Below are 16,985 nucleotides of genomic sequence, written 5' to 3'. Positions count from 1 at the left end.
ACTCCCTCTCCCTGATGAGCCTCAGTGTCTGAAGCTCAGAGTTCAGCTCGTCCACTTTGAGCTGGAGCTCTTCAAGCAACCAGCACTTACTGCAGACATGGTCACTGGGAAAGACCTTGGGGTCCACCAGCTCCCACATCATACAGAAACAGCACATCACATGTCCCTCCATCACAGTCTCCCAGTGATTTCTAAACACAGTTAAGAATTTAGACTTACCTTGCCCGTTTCTCCCAAGTCCTGTGATCCAAAGCCCTTACAGCTCACTCTGCTGCCCGCTCCCGACGCTGCCCGCTGTCTACAGCAATCCTCCTTTTATACTTTGCACGGTAAAAAAAAATCCCTTCCCACAAAGCCCCGAGGCCCACGTCCTGTCTAACTTTTAAAGCAGAATTACAGTTAAAAAGCCTGCAAAAATCTTTACAAAGGTAATCGCTTACCTTTACTCTGTGCAACCTTCACTCTGCTCGCTCCAATGAATGAGTGGACTACTGATGTTTCCTCTGAGGTTGTGCCCTCGGGCCTGAGTCTCTCCTACTATTGGAAACATCTTCCCCACATCCACTCTATCCAGGCCTTTTGTTATTCTGAAAGTTTCATTGATATCTCCCTCCTCATCCTTTCAAACTCCATCAAGTACAGACCCAAAGTTCTCAGACACTCCTCGTGCGTCAAGTCTTTTATTCACCAGACCATTCTTGTGAACCTCCTCTGGACCCTCTCCAAGGCCAGCACATCCTTCCTTAGATATGGGGCCAAAAAGGACCAAGAAAGAAAATTACAGCATAGGAACAGGCCCTTCGGCCCTCCAACCTTGCACCTACCGTGCTACCCGACTTCACTAAAACCCCCCCCGAACCAAAAGTGCTGACAATATTCAGAATGTGGTCTGAACAAAGATTTACAAAACCTCAGCAGTACACCCCTGCTGTTGTATTCTATCTCTCTCGAAATGAAGCCGAGCAGAGGGACTCTGTTATATCGAATGAATATTGAAAGAGTTATGGTTTGACCCTCCATTGTTTCCAAATTTCCCTGACCATCAACACCCCATCTAGGCTGTAAATATTCTACTTTGGGTATAAAAAGTGTTGGATTGAACGGGGTGAAGTGAAGCTGTTTGTTTAGTGACTGTAATTGATGTGAGTCTCCATGGATCCGATTAGTCTGCCTGGACGATTTCCCTCTTCTATTAATAAGGGATTCTGTTCAATGTGTTGTCTCATTGAGACAGCGGGAGTGACAACTCCAAACTAACAGAGATCAGCGGCTGTGAAGAGAGAGGGAGGGAGAGGAGAGATCAGAATCTGGGAGCAGTGGATTGGAATCTCCCAGCGATGCATCTGAATCTGGGAACAATCAATTGGAATGTTACAACAATGGATCAGAATCTGGGGACAATCAATTGGAATGTTACAGCAATGGATCAGAATCTGGGAACAATCAATTGGAATGTTACAACAATGGATCAGAATCTGGGAACAATGGATTTTGATGTTCCAACCAAGGGCAGGAGTTTATCATACTGGATTTCTTGGTTTACTGAAGATGGCTCATGGATAACATTATTTGGTCGGATTCGATATCTACTGCACGTGATTCAATGCTTTTACTATCCCCTCCTGGCTATTGTTGGTGTTCCGGGTAAGTCCCTGGCTGGAATTTTACCGGCCTGACCGCCAGAGAATTGGAGCAGGCGAGGGGCAGAGCGTGGGAGGGTCTGTTAAACACGGGAGGGATTTTGCAGCTTCGGGGAGAGTGAGGCTGTAAAGTCCCCTCCCCTGTGTCCAGTTTCTCTTGCTAGAAAGGCTGTTTAACTGTGTTGATTTCCCTGTCATTTACTGTACTCGGTTTGCTGCTCTTGTTTCTGTTGAATCTCTGTGTCCAGTTATTATTTCTTTCAGCCACTGACAATTGTCTCAGGGCCCATGGGCTGGGATGTCTTCTGTGTGCTGGGACTTTTCATAGATATGTGACATCAAACACTATTCCTTCATGAGTAAAAGCTTGAGACAGGAACCATTTTACCCTCGACATATAACATATAGCAGTTCACTGCTTATCACCCACCCAGTCAGCAGGCTGCAGTATCCATTTTTATTGTTTACAGCAAGATCTCACTTGCGTATCTGAATTGTGTATTTGCAACCCCATAGGTTTGGTACATGGTTGGGAACACAGCTGCAAGTCATAGAAATCATAGAAACCCTACAGTACCCAAAGAAGCCATTCGGCCCATCAAGTCTGCACCGACCACAATCCCACCCAGGCCCTACCCCCGTATCCCTCCATATTTTACCCACTAATCCTCTAACCTATGGTTCTACGGTCAATTTAGCATGGCCAATCAACCTAACCCGCACACCTTTGGACTGTGGGAGGAAACCCACGCAGACACTAGGAGAATGTGCAAAGTCCTCACAGACAACAACCTGAGCCGGGAATCGAGTACAGGACCCTGGAGCTGTGAGGCAGCAATGCTAACCACTGTGCTACCGTGCCGCCCCAATCTGTCTGTCTAAATGAAGATTTTTATGGGGATCGGGCCGGGTGGGATTGTGGTCGGTGCCTGTGAAAGTTCTGCTCATACCTCACGCATTCATGTCTAGACCACCAATGTGCAATACAAACAGCAAGGGACCCAGCATTGATCCATGTGTAATCCCACTGGACGCAGGCTTGCAGTCACAAAAGCAACATTCAACCATCACCCTCTGCCTCCTGCCACTCAGCTGATTTTGAATGTAATTTACCAAATTGCCCTCGATCCAATCGGCTATTACTTTCTGGTTCAGTCTCCCGTGAGGGAATTCTTCTCTGAAGTCCATTTAGACTACATTGACTGCACTTCCCTTATCTACTTATGCAATCACCTCCTAAATATATTCAAGCAAATTGTAGAGATGATCTCTACTTGACAAAGCCATGCTGACTATTATTCATCAACCCTTACCTCTCAAAGTGGAGATTAATTCTATCCCTCAGATTGATTTCCAATCATCATGATTTCCAATCATGGACACAGTGATGATGGCGTCTTGGGCGTGATCTTGGATGTCTCCAGGACACCTTGTAGGATGGCAGTAGAGCACAATGGTTAGCACAGCTGCCTCACAGCATCAGGGATCCCGGGATTCCATCATCACCAGTGATGATTTTTTGTTTACTTTGAAACCAGCTCCAATCTCACACATTGCCTGTTGGGATTTCTCCTGTTAGAAGAACGTATCGTGTTTCTCTGGAAAGCATTCACAGTGAGGAGGTCCAGTTTCTCGCAGCTCCCCAGAGTCACATTGACCCTTGTAAATTTATCTCGATCACAGCAATCCTGTGCACGTCATCAATCTGCGTAAGTTCATTGGTAAGGCCAGGGCACATCGTGCTGATGTTCCAGCTTGAGATGTGAAAGACTGATTTGGTTTGGTTTGATTTGAATTGATTTGTCTTATTGTTGTCATATATATTAGTGTACGGTGAAAAGGATTGTTTGTTGAGTGTTCTACAGACAGGGGATAGAGAATAAGAGAGTGCAGAATGTAATGCAGTTATAGCTAGGGTGGAGGAAAAGATCAACTTAATGCCATATAGGTCCATTCAAACGCCTGCTGGCAGCAAGAAGAAGCTGTTGTTGAGTCATCAGCATGGTGGCACCATGGTTAGCACTCCTGTTTCATGTCTCCAAGGACATGAGTTCAATTCCTAGTTTGGATCAATGTCTGTGTGGAATTCTCTGTGTGAGTTTCGTCCGGATGCTCTTATTCCCACCCATAGTCCAACATTTGGTTGATTGGCCATGCTAAATTACGAATTAGCGTCCCGTGATACTTACGTTTGGGGGATTAGCAGGGTACACATGTGGGACTTCGGGGATAGGGTCTGGCTAGGATTGTCGATGGATCAATGGCCCCCTTCTGCACTGTAGTTTTTCTATGAGTTGGTTGGCATGCTTTTTTTAATCTCTAATGGAACTAGTGGGATGAGTATATATCCATGGTGCATTATTCCCTAATTATGCTGGCTGTTTTTGTGAGGCAGCGAGAAGCTTAGACGGAGTTGATGAGTGGGAGGTTGATTTGAGTGATAGACTGGTCTGCATTCTCCAAGTTTGAAGTTTGTTGCAGTCTGGGACAGAGCATGAGCCACACCAAGCTACAATATTATCTATGATGCATCTGTAAAAGTGGGTGAGAGCCGTAGCTGACCTGCCAAATGTCCTTAGACCTCTGAGAAGATAGAGGCATTCGTGGGCTTTCTTAACTGCAGTGTCATCATGGAAGGACACAAAAAGTTACTGGTGATCTGAACCCTAAAACCTGAAGCTCTAGACCATTTCAACTTCAACCCATTGATGTACATAGGGGCATGTACTCCATGGTACCTCCTGAAGTTGATTTGCTTCGTTGACATTGAGGAAAAGATGATTGTGGTCACAACAGTTCACCAGATTCTCCAACTCTTCCCTGTTCTCAATCTCATCATTGTTTGGGATCTGACCCACTATGTTGGGGTCATCAGAAAACTTGTAAATTGAGTCATCGGCGTATAAGGAATACAGTAAGGGGCTGCGGACACAGTCTTGCCGGGCACCGCTGTTGAGGATGATTGTGGAAGAGGTGTTGTTGCCTCTCCATATTTATTGCTGCTTGTGGGTTAGAAGTTCAACTGCAGAGGGAGAAGCCGAGTCCCAGGCCACAGATTTGGATGTGAGTTCAGTAGGAATAATGGTGTTGAAGGTTGAGCTGTAGTCGATAAACATGAGTCTGTGTTACAGGGTTGACTGTCGGGCCAGGGAGATGGTGTGTGTGGACCTGTTGAGGAGGTATATGAACTGTAGTGGATCAAGGCAATCTGGGAGGCTGGAACTGATTCGTGCCATGACTAACCTTTTGATGTCTTTCATATTATTGGATATCATTCTCACTGGATGATTGTCATTATGGCAGGCTGCTTGGTTTTCCTTTGGTAACGGCCTTTGTTGAGTTTTTCTTACCAGGTGCACAGATTGTCAACCTTTGCCAAGAGAGGACTCACTGACCTTCACTGGTCCAGTAGACCACAGTGGGGCAGCAGCAAACCCACTGGGAATTATGGACTATTCACTGAACACTGAAGTTTTCTCAAACACTTGAAAGCAAACCCTGGCAGTTGTGTCCTGTGCCAACCGGGTGTGAAATTACCATTTCTTCCTGTGTTGTACTAATTTGGCAACAATGCTGTGGTCTCCTCTCCAGGGTACAGCCCAGGGTAAATATAATAGAGATTCTGTGCTGTCAAAGCATCGGGATCTCCCCCTGTCAACTGTTAGTATGAGTCAGAGGCAAGGGTGAACCAGCACTGTTTGGTACCAGTTCTGCTGCAGGGGTTGTCAGTAAGCTGTCTGAGAGATGACAGATTCCCACCTACAGGGATTTCTGTCAGGGTTTACTCCCTCAGCCTTCTTACCCTCCAAATCCCCCACAAGGTAGAAGGGCTATTTACATGTAGCTGAGTGAGGATCAGTGTTGTGAACTCCTCTGAAAACTCCCTCCCAAATGTATACCATTGTGTTGTCGCCATGGTGCAGCATGGCGACACTGTGGTTAGCAACGCTGACTCACAGCGTCTGGGACCTGGGTTCAATTCCTCATTTGGGTCATTTATTGTGCGGAGTTTGGAGCTTCTCCCCATGTCTGTGTGGGTTTCTTCTGGATGCTCCTCTTTCCCCCGACACTCCAAAAGACGAGCTGGATTTTTTTAAAAAAGTTATTTTGTATGTGTGGACATTGTTTTTATTTTCACCTATCCTCAGTCTAAATTGTCAAATCTTCCCCTGAATGATGTCTAATTTTAATCTTAATCTTCCTTCCTAACAGTGAACATAATCACAATTGTGACACTGACAAACAGAAACTGTGGTCTGTCCAAATGTGTTACTAGTTACCTGGTGGCCATGTCGGTGGGGGATCTGCTGGTCGTTATCCTTGACCTTACATTGAGACACATTCCCATTGTTTATTGGGAACAGTTTTATTTCCTGCTGTTGGTTCCTGTGTGTAATATCCACGCTGTCCTGCTTTACGCAGCCACTGACTGTTCTGTCTGGTTCACCGTCACTTTCACCTTTGATCGATTTGTGGCCATTTGCTGTCCCAAGCTGAAAAGTAAATATTGCAGCGAGAAATCGGCGGCTGTGGTTCTGGGAACAGTGACGGCGCTGAGCTGTTTAAAGAACATTTTCTGGTATTTTATGTTTTTAAATGGATATCATCTGATGAACGATCCCTGGTTTTGTGCTGTCGCATGGGATGTTATGAAATCTGTGATCTGGAGTACAATCGAGTTCCTCCACTTCATTTTAACCCCGTGTGTCCCATTCGTCCTGATTCTGCTGCTCAATGCTTTCACTGTCAGACACATTTTAGTGAGCAGCAGAGCCCGCAGGAGACTCCGGTGTCACAACAGTGGGGAGAATCCCAGAGACCCAGAGATGGAGAGTCGAAGGAAATCCATCATTTTACTGTTTGTTATCTCAGCCAATTTCATGCTGTTATGGTCAATGTTAATGGTTTATTCAATATGGAGTCGGATGGAGTATTTGGGATATAAGTCGGTAGTGTTAGATTATTTTGTTCTGGAATTGGGTTTCATGCTGCAACTCTTGAGTTGCTGTACAAACACGGCCATTTATGCTGTGACACAGACTCATTTCAGACAGCAGCTAATAATTCTGCTCAAACATCCCTTTACTGCAATTATTCATCTCATTACAGCCTCAGAAGTAACTGCAACCACAAGATCCCTGACTCTTCCTGTTGGACATTCAAACTCTAAACAACAAACAGCCTCACAAAGAGAGAAAGAGTAACAGATAGAGAGAGAGAGAGCGAGAGGGCAGTGAAAGCAACAGTGAGAGTGATAGAGAGACAAAGATAGGTAGAGGGACGAAAGGGCTCAAAGACATGAAGAGAGACAGCATTTGAAATAGTTTTCAACAGGGAGAGGGAAACAAACAGACAGACACAGAGAGACAAACAGAGATGAAGGACAGAGAGAGTGAGGGGTTTTCTCAGACCGAAAGAAACAGGGATAGAGGGGGAAATGGCAGGGCTGATGGACAGGGAATGAGAAAGGGAGACAGGACACACACGGGAAGATGTAATAAGGAAGGAAAAGGGCAACGAAGAGGGAACGGGAGACAGAAAGGAGGGCAGAGATAAATAGTCAGAGAAGAGTGAAACAGAGAGAACGGGAACAAATGGAAAAGAATGAGACCTATCACATACAATGGACACAACAAGAGCAAATGGCAGTGAAAGGCATAGAGAGAGAGAGAGAGATAAGAAAAGTGGGACAGAGACAGAGAGGGAGGGACATGGAGACAGAGCGGGGCAAGGAGAGTGAGATTAAAAGGGAGCAGGAGAGACAAAGGAAGAGGGTATAGAGGGAGAGAAAGAGGGAGATGCAGAGAGACAATAAGAGACACAGAACAACATACAGAGAGAGACAGAGACAGAGAGACACAGAGAGATGCACAGGAAGACAGAAAGCGACAGAGAGATTTATTTAGTGACTTTAATGATAACCATCAGTTGGACCTATTGGAATATGAATTCCCTGATTGAGCCAGTTAATGCTATCCAATCAGGGAGGTCTGCAGACTAATGGTGTATCGAGGTTACTGGAACTCAGGGTCTGTATACTCAGGATGTGGGTATGATAGAACATAGAACATAGAACACTACAGCACAAACAGGCCCTTCAGCCCACGAGTTGCGCCGCTCACATCAATACCTACCAATCCATAGACCTATCTATAACCCCCAATCCCATTAAATTCCATATACTCATCCAGGAGTCTTTTAAAAGACCCCAGCGAGTTCGCCTCCACCACCACTGACGGCAGCCGATTCCATTCACTCACCACCCTCTGAGTGAAAAACTTACCCCTAACATCACTTCTGTACTTGCCTCGCCACACCTTAAATCTGTGTTCTCTCGTAGCGACCATTTCAACCCGGGGAAATAGCCTCTGAGAATCCACCCTATCTATTCCTCTCAACATTTTATAAACCTCTATCAGGTCGCCTCTCAACCTTCGTCTCTCCAGGGAGAAGAGTCCCAGCTCCCTCAGCCTATCTTCATAAGGCATGCCTCCCAGTCCAGGCAACATCCTTATAAATCTCCTTTGTACCCTTTCAATAGCTTCTACGTCCTTCCCATAGTGATGCAGCCAGAACTGCGCACAGTACTCCAAGTGAGGCCTGACAAGGGTCTTATAAAGATGGATTGATAGTTTTATCACAAGACTATTAATACAGAAACTCAGCTAATGTTTTGGGCACACGGGTTCCAATCTCATCACGGCAGATGGTGGGATTAAAATAATTATATTTGGAGTTCAGAAAACATAAGAACATAAGAAATAGGAGCAGGAGTAGGCCATCTAGCCCTTCGAGCCTGCCCCGCCATTCAATAAGATCATGGCTGATCTGTCGTGGCTCAGTTCCACATTCCCGCCCTCTCCCCCTAACCTTTAATCCCCTCGCTTATCAGAAACCCATCAACCCACGTCTTAAAAATATTTAGCGAGGTAGCCTCCACCACCTCAACGGGCAGAGAATTCCAGAGATTCACCACCCTTTGAGTGAAGAAGTTCCTCCTCAACTCCGTTCTAAACCGCACCCCCCTTTATCTTGAGGCTGTGCCCCCTAATCCTACTGTCCTTTCTGAGCGGGAAGAGTCCCTCCACTTCTATCCTATCCATCCCATTCATCATCTTATATGTTTCAATGAGATCTCCCCTCATTCTTCTAAACTCTAATGAGTACAGGCCTAGTTTATTCAGCCTCTCCTCATAGTTCAACCCCCTCAACTCCGGTATGAGCCTAGTAAACCTCCTCTGCACTCCCTCCAAGGCCAAAATATCCTTACGTAAGTACGGCGCACATGCCCCTCCATTATTCACTGTACTAGCATTGAAAATTTCCACACGAACTTACCTGGTCCTTTTTCTCCCAAGCCCTTTTGATCCAAAGCCCTAATAGCTCACTCTGCTTCCCATTCACTCCGCTGTCCGCTCCGACGTTGCCCGCTGTCTACACCAGGTGTCCTTTTAAACCTGGCGCTGTTTTAAAGCCTGCTCCCCGTCAACTCCCTGAAATCCATGCCCTTAGAATTCTTAAAGCGGTAAATACAAAAAGCCCGCAAAAATGCTTTTAAATGATTTAAACAGTTCAACAAGGTAAGTTCTTGCTACAAAAGTGCTTTAAACTTATTTAAACAGGTTTTATCTGGTTCAACAATGTCCCAGGGAAGGAAATCTGTTGCCCTTACATGATCAGGACACTTAATTGCCCTCTCAGCAAGGGAAACTGGGGATGAGCCCTTGGCAGTTACTCAGACCTAGATGAGAAGGGGTGCAATGGCTTCAAACAGGTTCAGGCACAAATATAAACTTCCGAACTGGGCCTGTTAAATCTGCCCACAGAGTGCAAGCTACAAAGAGTGAAACTCTGAGAGTTGGGGTAAGTGTGGGAGTTTAGGGAAATGGCTGGCGATGTATTGCTCTGTCTTGTGTCGCTTACTGCCTTACCATCAGGTCCAGTGTGAGCAGGTGTCGGCCAGACATTAAATGTTCAGAAAATGTTGTGGGACCAATGGAAGCAGCTGATTGGTGAGTCAGTCCTCGGAAGGAACACTGAGGGGATTTTCTGAGCAGCTCCTTGCTGATGTCATAGCATCAGGAAAGATCCCGATATTTTTATTGCTCTGGGAACCTGGGCTCGAATCCCAACATGGCAGCTGGTGGAATTCGAACTCAATAAAAAATATCTGGAATTAAAAAACTGCTGATGACCAGAAAATTATTGCTGATTGTTGAGAAAACTCACCTGGTTGACACATATCATTTAGGGAAGGAAATCTGCCGTCCTTGCCTGGTCTGGCCTACATGTGACTCCACAGTCACAACAATGGGTTTAACTCCCAACCGCTCTCCAACATCAACTCGGGACGGGCAATAAATGCTGGCTATCCTGAGAACTCTGTTTCCCAAAAATGAATGAAAGAAATGCCCTTTTCCCATCCTTACAGATTCAAGCAGATTTAGATTTTTGCTGGTGGGATACTTTCTGTGACGTTTATTGAGAACATAGCTTAAAGTAGAAAATTACAACAAGATTAAAAACATATAAAAAGTAGATAAAATACAGAGGCAGGTCCAGGTAATGTGTTGTACTTGCATGATGTGGGAGCTTGCGGTCTCATTTGTGTTTGCTTGTGTACACATCTGGAGGAAATGTTGGTTGCTCGAGGAAGACCAATTCAGATTTGATGAGGTGGAGTCTGAGCTTTGAACGCTGTGGCACACTAGGGAGCGGAGAGTTAGCGACACACTGTGTTTCAGGAGGTACTCACATCCCAAAGAATAACTACATCACATTTGGTGAGTGATCAGGGACAGGAGAGTGTGACTCCAAGCAAGTCTTGGTGAGGAACCCAGGAGGTAGTGTTGAAGGAGCCTCAGCCCTTGGGCTTGTCTCAGTGTAGATGATGAACGAATGGTATTGTCACTCGACTATTAATCCAGAAAACTGTTTGGTTCACTAATGTCCTTTTAAGGAATGAGACCTGCCGACCTTATCTGGTCTGGCCTACATGTGACACCAGTGCCACATCAATGTTGTTGACTCTCAATGCCCCCAAAGGGCAACGAGGGACATGCAACAAATGCTGGCCAGCCAGGGACACCCATGTCATTCAAATGATGAAAGAAACAGATGTGTGACCTTTGCGGATGTGGATGAGGGCTGCAAGGAGGATGAGCAACTTCACCATAGCACTGTGGTTCAGGGAGCCATTCAAGAGGGAGGAGGAAAGGGAAATGTTGTTATAAATGGGGATAGTTCGACAGGAGGAATAGACACTTTCCTCTGTGGCCAGCATGGAGAGTCCCCAAGGCTGTGTTGCCTGACTGGTGCCCCGGTTCAGGACATCTTCTCTGGGTTGCTGGGAAAAATGGAGCTGGAGGGGATAGATTCAGTTGTTGTGGTGCACGTTTCTGAATCCTTAACAGATTAAATCTGAAATTGGAGTCACAATTATAGGACTTGGATGGATTCTGTGGATTTCCAGAGTTAAGGATGGTAACTACATCCCGGGATAGAGTGGAACAGCCCGGAGAGACCCTCCAACATTTGGAATTGGATGATTGGAAGGTCACAGACAGGTGAAAGACAACACTGAGCCGTGGGATTTTGAGAATTGTGTTTTAGATGTCAGTAACTTTGGTGTGTAACACAGCCTCTAATATTACAAATTAATCAATGTAATCAGCATTATCCGTTCTTTGAAAGTCAGCAACTCAATCTCAGTAATAAATATATTCCACAACCTCAATCAAAGTTGCCACGTGTTTGCTGATTTGAAGAAACTCAAAGATGAGCGATTTTGCAAAGTCAGTGTCCCAGAGGGGATACCACAGGGTTTTTGTGAAAGCCTTTGGGAATGTATCACCATGCAGATAAAGCAGAGAGTACCTGCAGAGTGAAGGAGCACATTACTTCACGCTGAAAATGTATCTGGAATTTCAAATGGTGAAGAAAATATACCACCTGGAGCTATTGGGATTCATGGGAAGTGTAGTTGTCAAAATCTATGTGTCAGCTGCTCTACGCTGTTACTCAGTGACTGATCTACATGTCACGATTTTGCAGACATACGTTCAGTAATATGATATACTGTTCCCTGTGAACGTAACATCAGTATTGGTGAAGTTGCTAGAGCCTGTTTTCAAGGACATCATAACTCAGCACTTGGAAGGCAGTGGTAAAGTCAGACAAAGTCAGCATGGATATACAGAGGTGAAATCTTGTTTGAAGAATCTATTGGAATTCTTGGAGGATGTGACTAGTAGAGTTCGGTGAGGAGAACCAGTGCTTTATCTAGACATTCAGGAGTCTTTCAACAAGGTCTGATGTAACAGACTGCGATGGTGAGTATGAGTTGCAGATAATGCCTTGATTTGGATAGAGAGCTGGCTAACAGAGAGGAAACAACGTGTTGGTAGAAATGAGTCTTTGTCTGACTGGTAGACAGTGTGGTACTGCAGGGATCTGTGCTAGAACCCAAACTGTTCACATTATATATGAATGTTTTGGCATAGGGCATTAAATGTATTGTGTCCAAATTCGCAGATGATGCAAAGTCAGGTGGGAGGGTAAGCTGTGAGAACCATGCAGGCATGTTTCAATATAACAGGCTGTGTGTGTGGGCATATGCATGGCCGTTGCCGTGTAATGTGGATAAATGTGAGGTTTTCCACTTTGTTAGCAATAATAAGAAGACAGTTTATTATCTGAATGAACTTAAATTGAGAGGGGCGAACAATCAGTGAGAACTTGGTATCTATCTGCATCGTCATTGAAAGTAAGTGCGCAGGTATAACAGGCAGTAAACAAGGCAAATGATATCTTGGCTTTCATAGCAAGCGGATTTGAGTACATGAATCAATATGTTTTACTCCAATTGAACAGGACATTTGTGAGGCCACACCTGGAATATTCTTTGTAGTTTTGGTGTCATTTGAGGAGGAATATATATCTGCTGTAGAGGCTGCACAGTGATTGTTTACCATTCTTATTCCTGGGATGGTGGATCTGTGATGAGAAGAGAGACTAAGCCACTTAGAATTCTATTCATTGGAAATTAGAAGGGTGAGATGGAACCTCATTGAAACTTAGAAAATTCTAATATGTTTAGACAGGGCAGATTCAGAAAGAATGTTCATGATGGTGACAGAGTTGAGCACTAGTGCCATAGTTTGAAAATAAAGGGTCAATATTTTAGAAATGAGGTGAGGTGTAATTTGTTCACTCAGATAATCTATAGAACATAGAACATAGAACATAGAACATTACAGCGCGGAACAGGCCCTTCGGCCCACAATGTTGCGCCGACCAGTCTTATTTTTTAAAAAAAACAACATTGACCCACTAATCTAAACCAATCCCTTTTCGTCCATAAACCTATCCACCAATCTCTTAAACGCCCCCAAACTAGGCGCATTTACAACTGCAGCAGTCAGGGCATTCCAGTCCCTCACCACCCTCTGGGTAAAGAACCTGCCCCTGACATCCGTCCTATAACTACCCCCCCATAATTTAAAGCCATGCCCCCTCGTGCTAGATTTCTCCATCCGAGGAAACATTACTTCATTACCACAGAAAATAATTGAGGCTGAAACCTTTGGAGATTTCAGGAAGAATTTATACATAGCAGTTGGGGCTGAAGTGACCAAGGGATACGGAGGAAGTGGGGGGCGGAATCATGATGTTAAAGTTTATGATCAGCCATGATCATAATGAATGCCTAGTTTCCTACATATCACCACTTTGTGTAGTGTTCTCGCCGTCCTGAATAGTGTAGCCACACACAGATCAGCCTGGTTCACTGTCAGTTTCTCCTTTAACCAGTCTATAGCCATCTGTTCCCAGCAGCTGAAAAACATATATTGCACTAGGAAAACTGAGGTGGCCATTCTGGGAACATCCAGCATCCTGCTCTGTTTTAAAAACATCTCCTTGTACTTTGCCCTGGAAACTGAAGAGATAATTATCAATTTACAGTGGTTCTGTACTTTTAAACCAAGGTATTACACGGACCGGAATGGGTGGGATTTGACTGGCTTGGTTCGATTTTTACGCTATTGATCCAATTTGTTGAAACCATTCTGTTGATTAATGCCCTGACTGTTCGACATATTTTAATGATGAATGGGGTCCAGAAGGGACAGAGTAGTCAGAATAAGGGGGTGGAGGGGTGAATCGCAGTAGCCCAGAGATGGAGAGCAGGCAGAAATCTGTGATTTTACTCCTGTCGTAATATGACAGCTTCATTCCCCTATGGTCACTGTATGTTACAGATTTCTTATACTATAACATAACAGGAACTCTTCACAATTCCTGAATATTCCTGAATATACATTTTCACAAGTTGGATACATGGTTCAGAATTTGAGTTATTGCACACACATTTTTATTTATGGAGTGACTCAGTCCAAGTTCAGGAAGCAGGTCAAGTGAGTGGTGAATTATCCCCTAGCAACAACACTTCAATTACTGAACAAATAAAACAACTTCCATCAACCCGCTTCTACTCTCTGCCAAGCAGCCTCCCTCAATCCTCTTATTTAGTACCCGACTGACAACAGGGCTGGTCATTTATTGAGCTGCCCCCAGTTACTCATTACCAGCACAGACAAATTGCAGTCTGACTGACTGATTAAAGTTTTAACCAATTTTGAAGTGAAGCCACTGACTGACTGGTTTAAGTTTAAGTTCATTTCAGTAGCATCACAAATAGGCTTATATTAACACTACAATGAAATTACTGTGAAAACCCCCTAGTCGCCACACTCTGATAGCCTGTTCGCGTTTACTGAGGGACAATTTAGCATGACCAATGCCCCAAACCTGCATGTCTTCCAGACAATGGCACGAGTCTATCAGTGTCCTCCACCTATTTTAAGCCACAACCTAATTAAAGGGCAGAGCAAGTTAGAGGGGTGGAATGGTCTCTTTGTTTCTAGAATGTTTTCTTTTAAGTCTGCTCTGTAACTTTGACAGACGTTCAGCTTCAGGACTTCAGCTGAGCTCTGCGTCAGTCAAGCAAATAAAGTGATGATCTACTGCTTTGTCACTGGGGACTCTGCAGAGGAGAGGATCACACATATGTCAGCATGGTGACACAATGGCTCGCGCTGCTATCTCATAGCACCAGAGACCTGGGATAAATTGGGTCAGCTTGGGTCACTGTCTGTGTGGGTTTTGCACATTCTCCTTGTGTTTGCATGGGTTTCTTTTGGATGTTCCAGATTCCTGCCAATGTGAGAGATAGGTTGAATGGGCTCGATCAATTGTCCATTGGTCAGAGTGGTTAGCAGGGTAAATATATATGGATTGACAGGAATTTGGCCTGGGTGGGAAACTTGTGGGTGCAGGCCCAATGGCCGAATGGCCTCCTTCTGCATTCAAGGGATTCTATGAAATGGAAAATGATGTACACTCACTTGCTGGTCTGGCTGAGCCTGGGCTCCAAGACTGGCAGCATGGATAATATTTTGATGTGTGGCACAGGGCAGCCCCTGAAAGGGGACATTGAAAGTAAACAAATCAAGCTTATTTACCATTGCCACAGCAGGCTTACATCGACACTACAATGAGTAACTGTAAAAATCCGTTAGTTGCCACATTCCAGCGCCTGTTTGAGAACACCAAGGGAGAATTTAGCATGGAAAAAAAAAACACCTAACCAGCATGCCTTTCGATTCAGGGAGCGAACTGAAACACCCAGTGGATACACACACAGGCACGGGAGTAAACGTGCAAACTCCGCACAGACAGTGATCCGAGGTGGAATTGGAATGCCGGTCCCTGGCGTTGTGTGGCAGCATTGTGACCTAGTGTGGATCTGTGCCACCCCTACACTTATGGGATTCACTTCTGGGGGAGGGTGGAAGTGAATTTACAGTCACTATTGCAGTCAAGGCCTCTCAATCTTACATGGTGTAAAAACGGGAGGAATTAGTATGTCGCAAACCAAGTTCTCGCAGTCCCACAAGAAGGTTTGGGATCCCAGCTGTCAATTTGAAAGCGTTCCTAACAGTGCCAGTGGAGGCATCTGAAGAGAGAGGCCTGGAATTAACAGATCCTCCAATCGTGAAGGGTACAGGGAACTCAACATTGATGACTGACGATGTGGGGAAGAAGAGCAAACGTGGGGGGGTTCATCAAGAGCACACGCACCAGAGAGGGTCTTAAAAAGTCCCCAGGAATCAACACCCAAGGGATTGTCATTCCGCACCACCCCCCCTACACACACCCCCTGATCAGGCCATTGTAAGATGGACATAGGGGTGAAGTTTCAGCTATGGGTTCTACCCAGGGATCAACATCCAAGTGATTGTCATTCCGCCCCCTCCCCACCCCCCAATCAGGCCTTTGTAAGATGGACCTAGGGGTGAAGTTTCAACTATGGGTTGTACCATATTGAAAATATGCTGTGGATTCTGTACCAAGCCTGTGTGAAATAAATGTAGAAAAATGTACAATTTGTTTGTAAATAGTTCCAAACGTTGTTGCTGTATTGGGGGGTGAAGTAGGGAATGGGTTAATGAGCTTTGTAATACTTAGAGGTTTGCAAGGATTGCAAGACTTGTTTTTGTATCCCTGTAACCTTGTATGCCAGATGATGTATTATTTGTGCAGCTTGTAACTTTGTACGCTGGATAAACAAACCATCGGTATCGCGATGCAGATAACAGCTAATCACAACAGAGGAACAGAGCAGGGACAGTTGCAGCCTACACATACTACGCATGGACTATGCATGGATTGTGCAAAGGATGAAACTGCCAAGGCAGCAATAACTACAGGATGGGTGGGAAACATGACAGACAGCTTGGAGAGCTGCAGACGTTGTGAAGGGCGGGACCTGGGATGTATAAAACTCTATTCTTACTTGTATTCGGTGAGAAGTCTGGTGACCGCTTTCGAAACCAGGCGTCTCCCAAAAGCTTTTGAAATAAACCTGCTTTACTTTGACTCATGACTAGTCTGAGATGTATTATTTACCTACAACAAATTGGTGCCAAAATCTAGGATCTGTTTATGGGTCTGGTTGAATGACCTTGACCAGAGAGCCGGGATAGATTACTGAACTTAATAGGATGGGCCACATTACAGTCGCTGTTCATCTGTGATGAGAGAGTGAAAGACGCCTGGAGACATACGGAAAATGAGGCACCTGGATGGGAAAGGTAGGATTAGGGAACCATGGATTACTAGAGATATAGAAGACCTGGTTATGAAGAAACGAGAAGCGTATGTCAGGTCTAAGCAGCTGGGAACGGAGAGAGCGTTGGAGGAATACAGAGAGAGTAGGAGAGATCTCAAATGGGGAGTTAGGAGAGCAAAGAGGGGGCATGAGATGGCTTTGGCAGGTCGGGT

The 16,985-nt window shown here is 45.0% G+C and overlaps 1 protein-coding gene across 1 annotated transcript; it reads left to right on the top strand.

Annotated features, from left to right (window-relative positions):
• Nucleotides 1-1,463: 1,463 nt before the first annotated feature.
• Nucleotides 1,464-14,723, top strand: LOC145337507 (putative G-protein coupled receptor 139). Its single transcript, XM_080182297.1, has 3 exons — nucleotides 1,464-1,644; nucleotides 5,853-6,757; nucleotides 14,604-14,723. The coding sequence occupies exons 1-3, from the start codon at nucleotides 1,464-1,466 to the stop codon at nucleotides 14,721-14,723; spliced, it is 1,206 nt and encodes a 401-aa protein (XP_080038423.1).
• Nucleotides 14,724-16,985: the final 2,262 nt, after the last annotated feature.

This window comes from Carcharhinus amblyrhynchos, unplaced genomic scaffold, assembly GCF_965287045.1.
Source record: "Carcharhinus amblyrhynchos unplaced genomic scaffold, sCarAmb.v2.hapA scaffold_51, whole genome shotgun sequence".
NCBI classification, from domain to species: domain Eukaryota; kingdom Metazoa; phylum Chordata; class Chondrichthyes; order Carcharhiniformes; family Carcharhinidae; genus Carcharhinus; species Carcharhinus amblyrhynchos.
The sequence above is the reverse complement of the archived record's forward strand: the minus strand, read 5'-3'. Positions and strand labels throughout refer to the sequence as shown.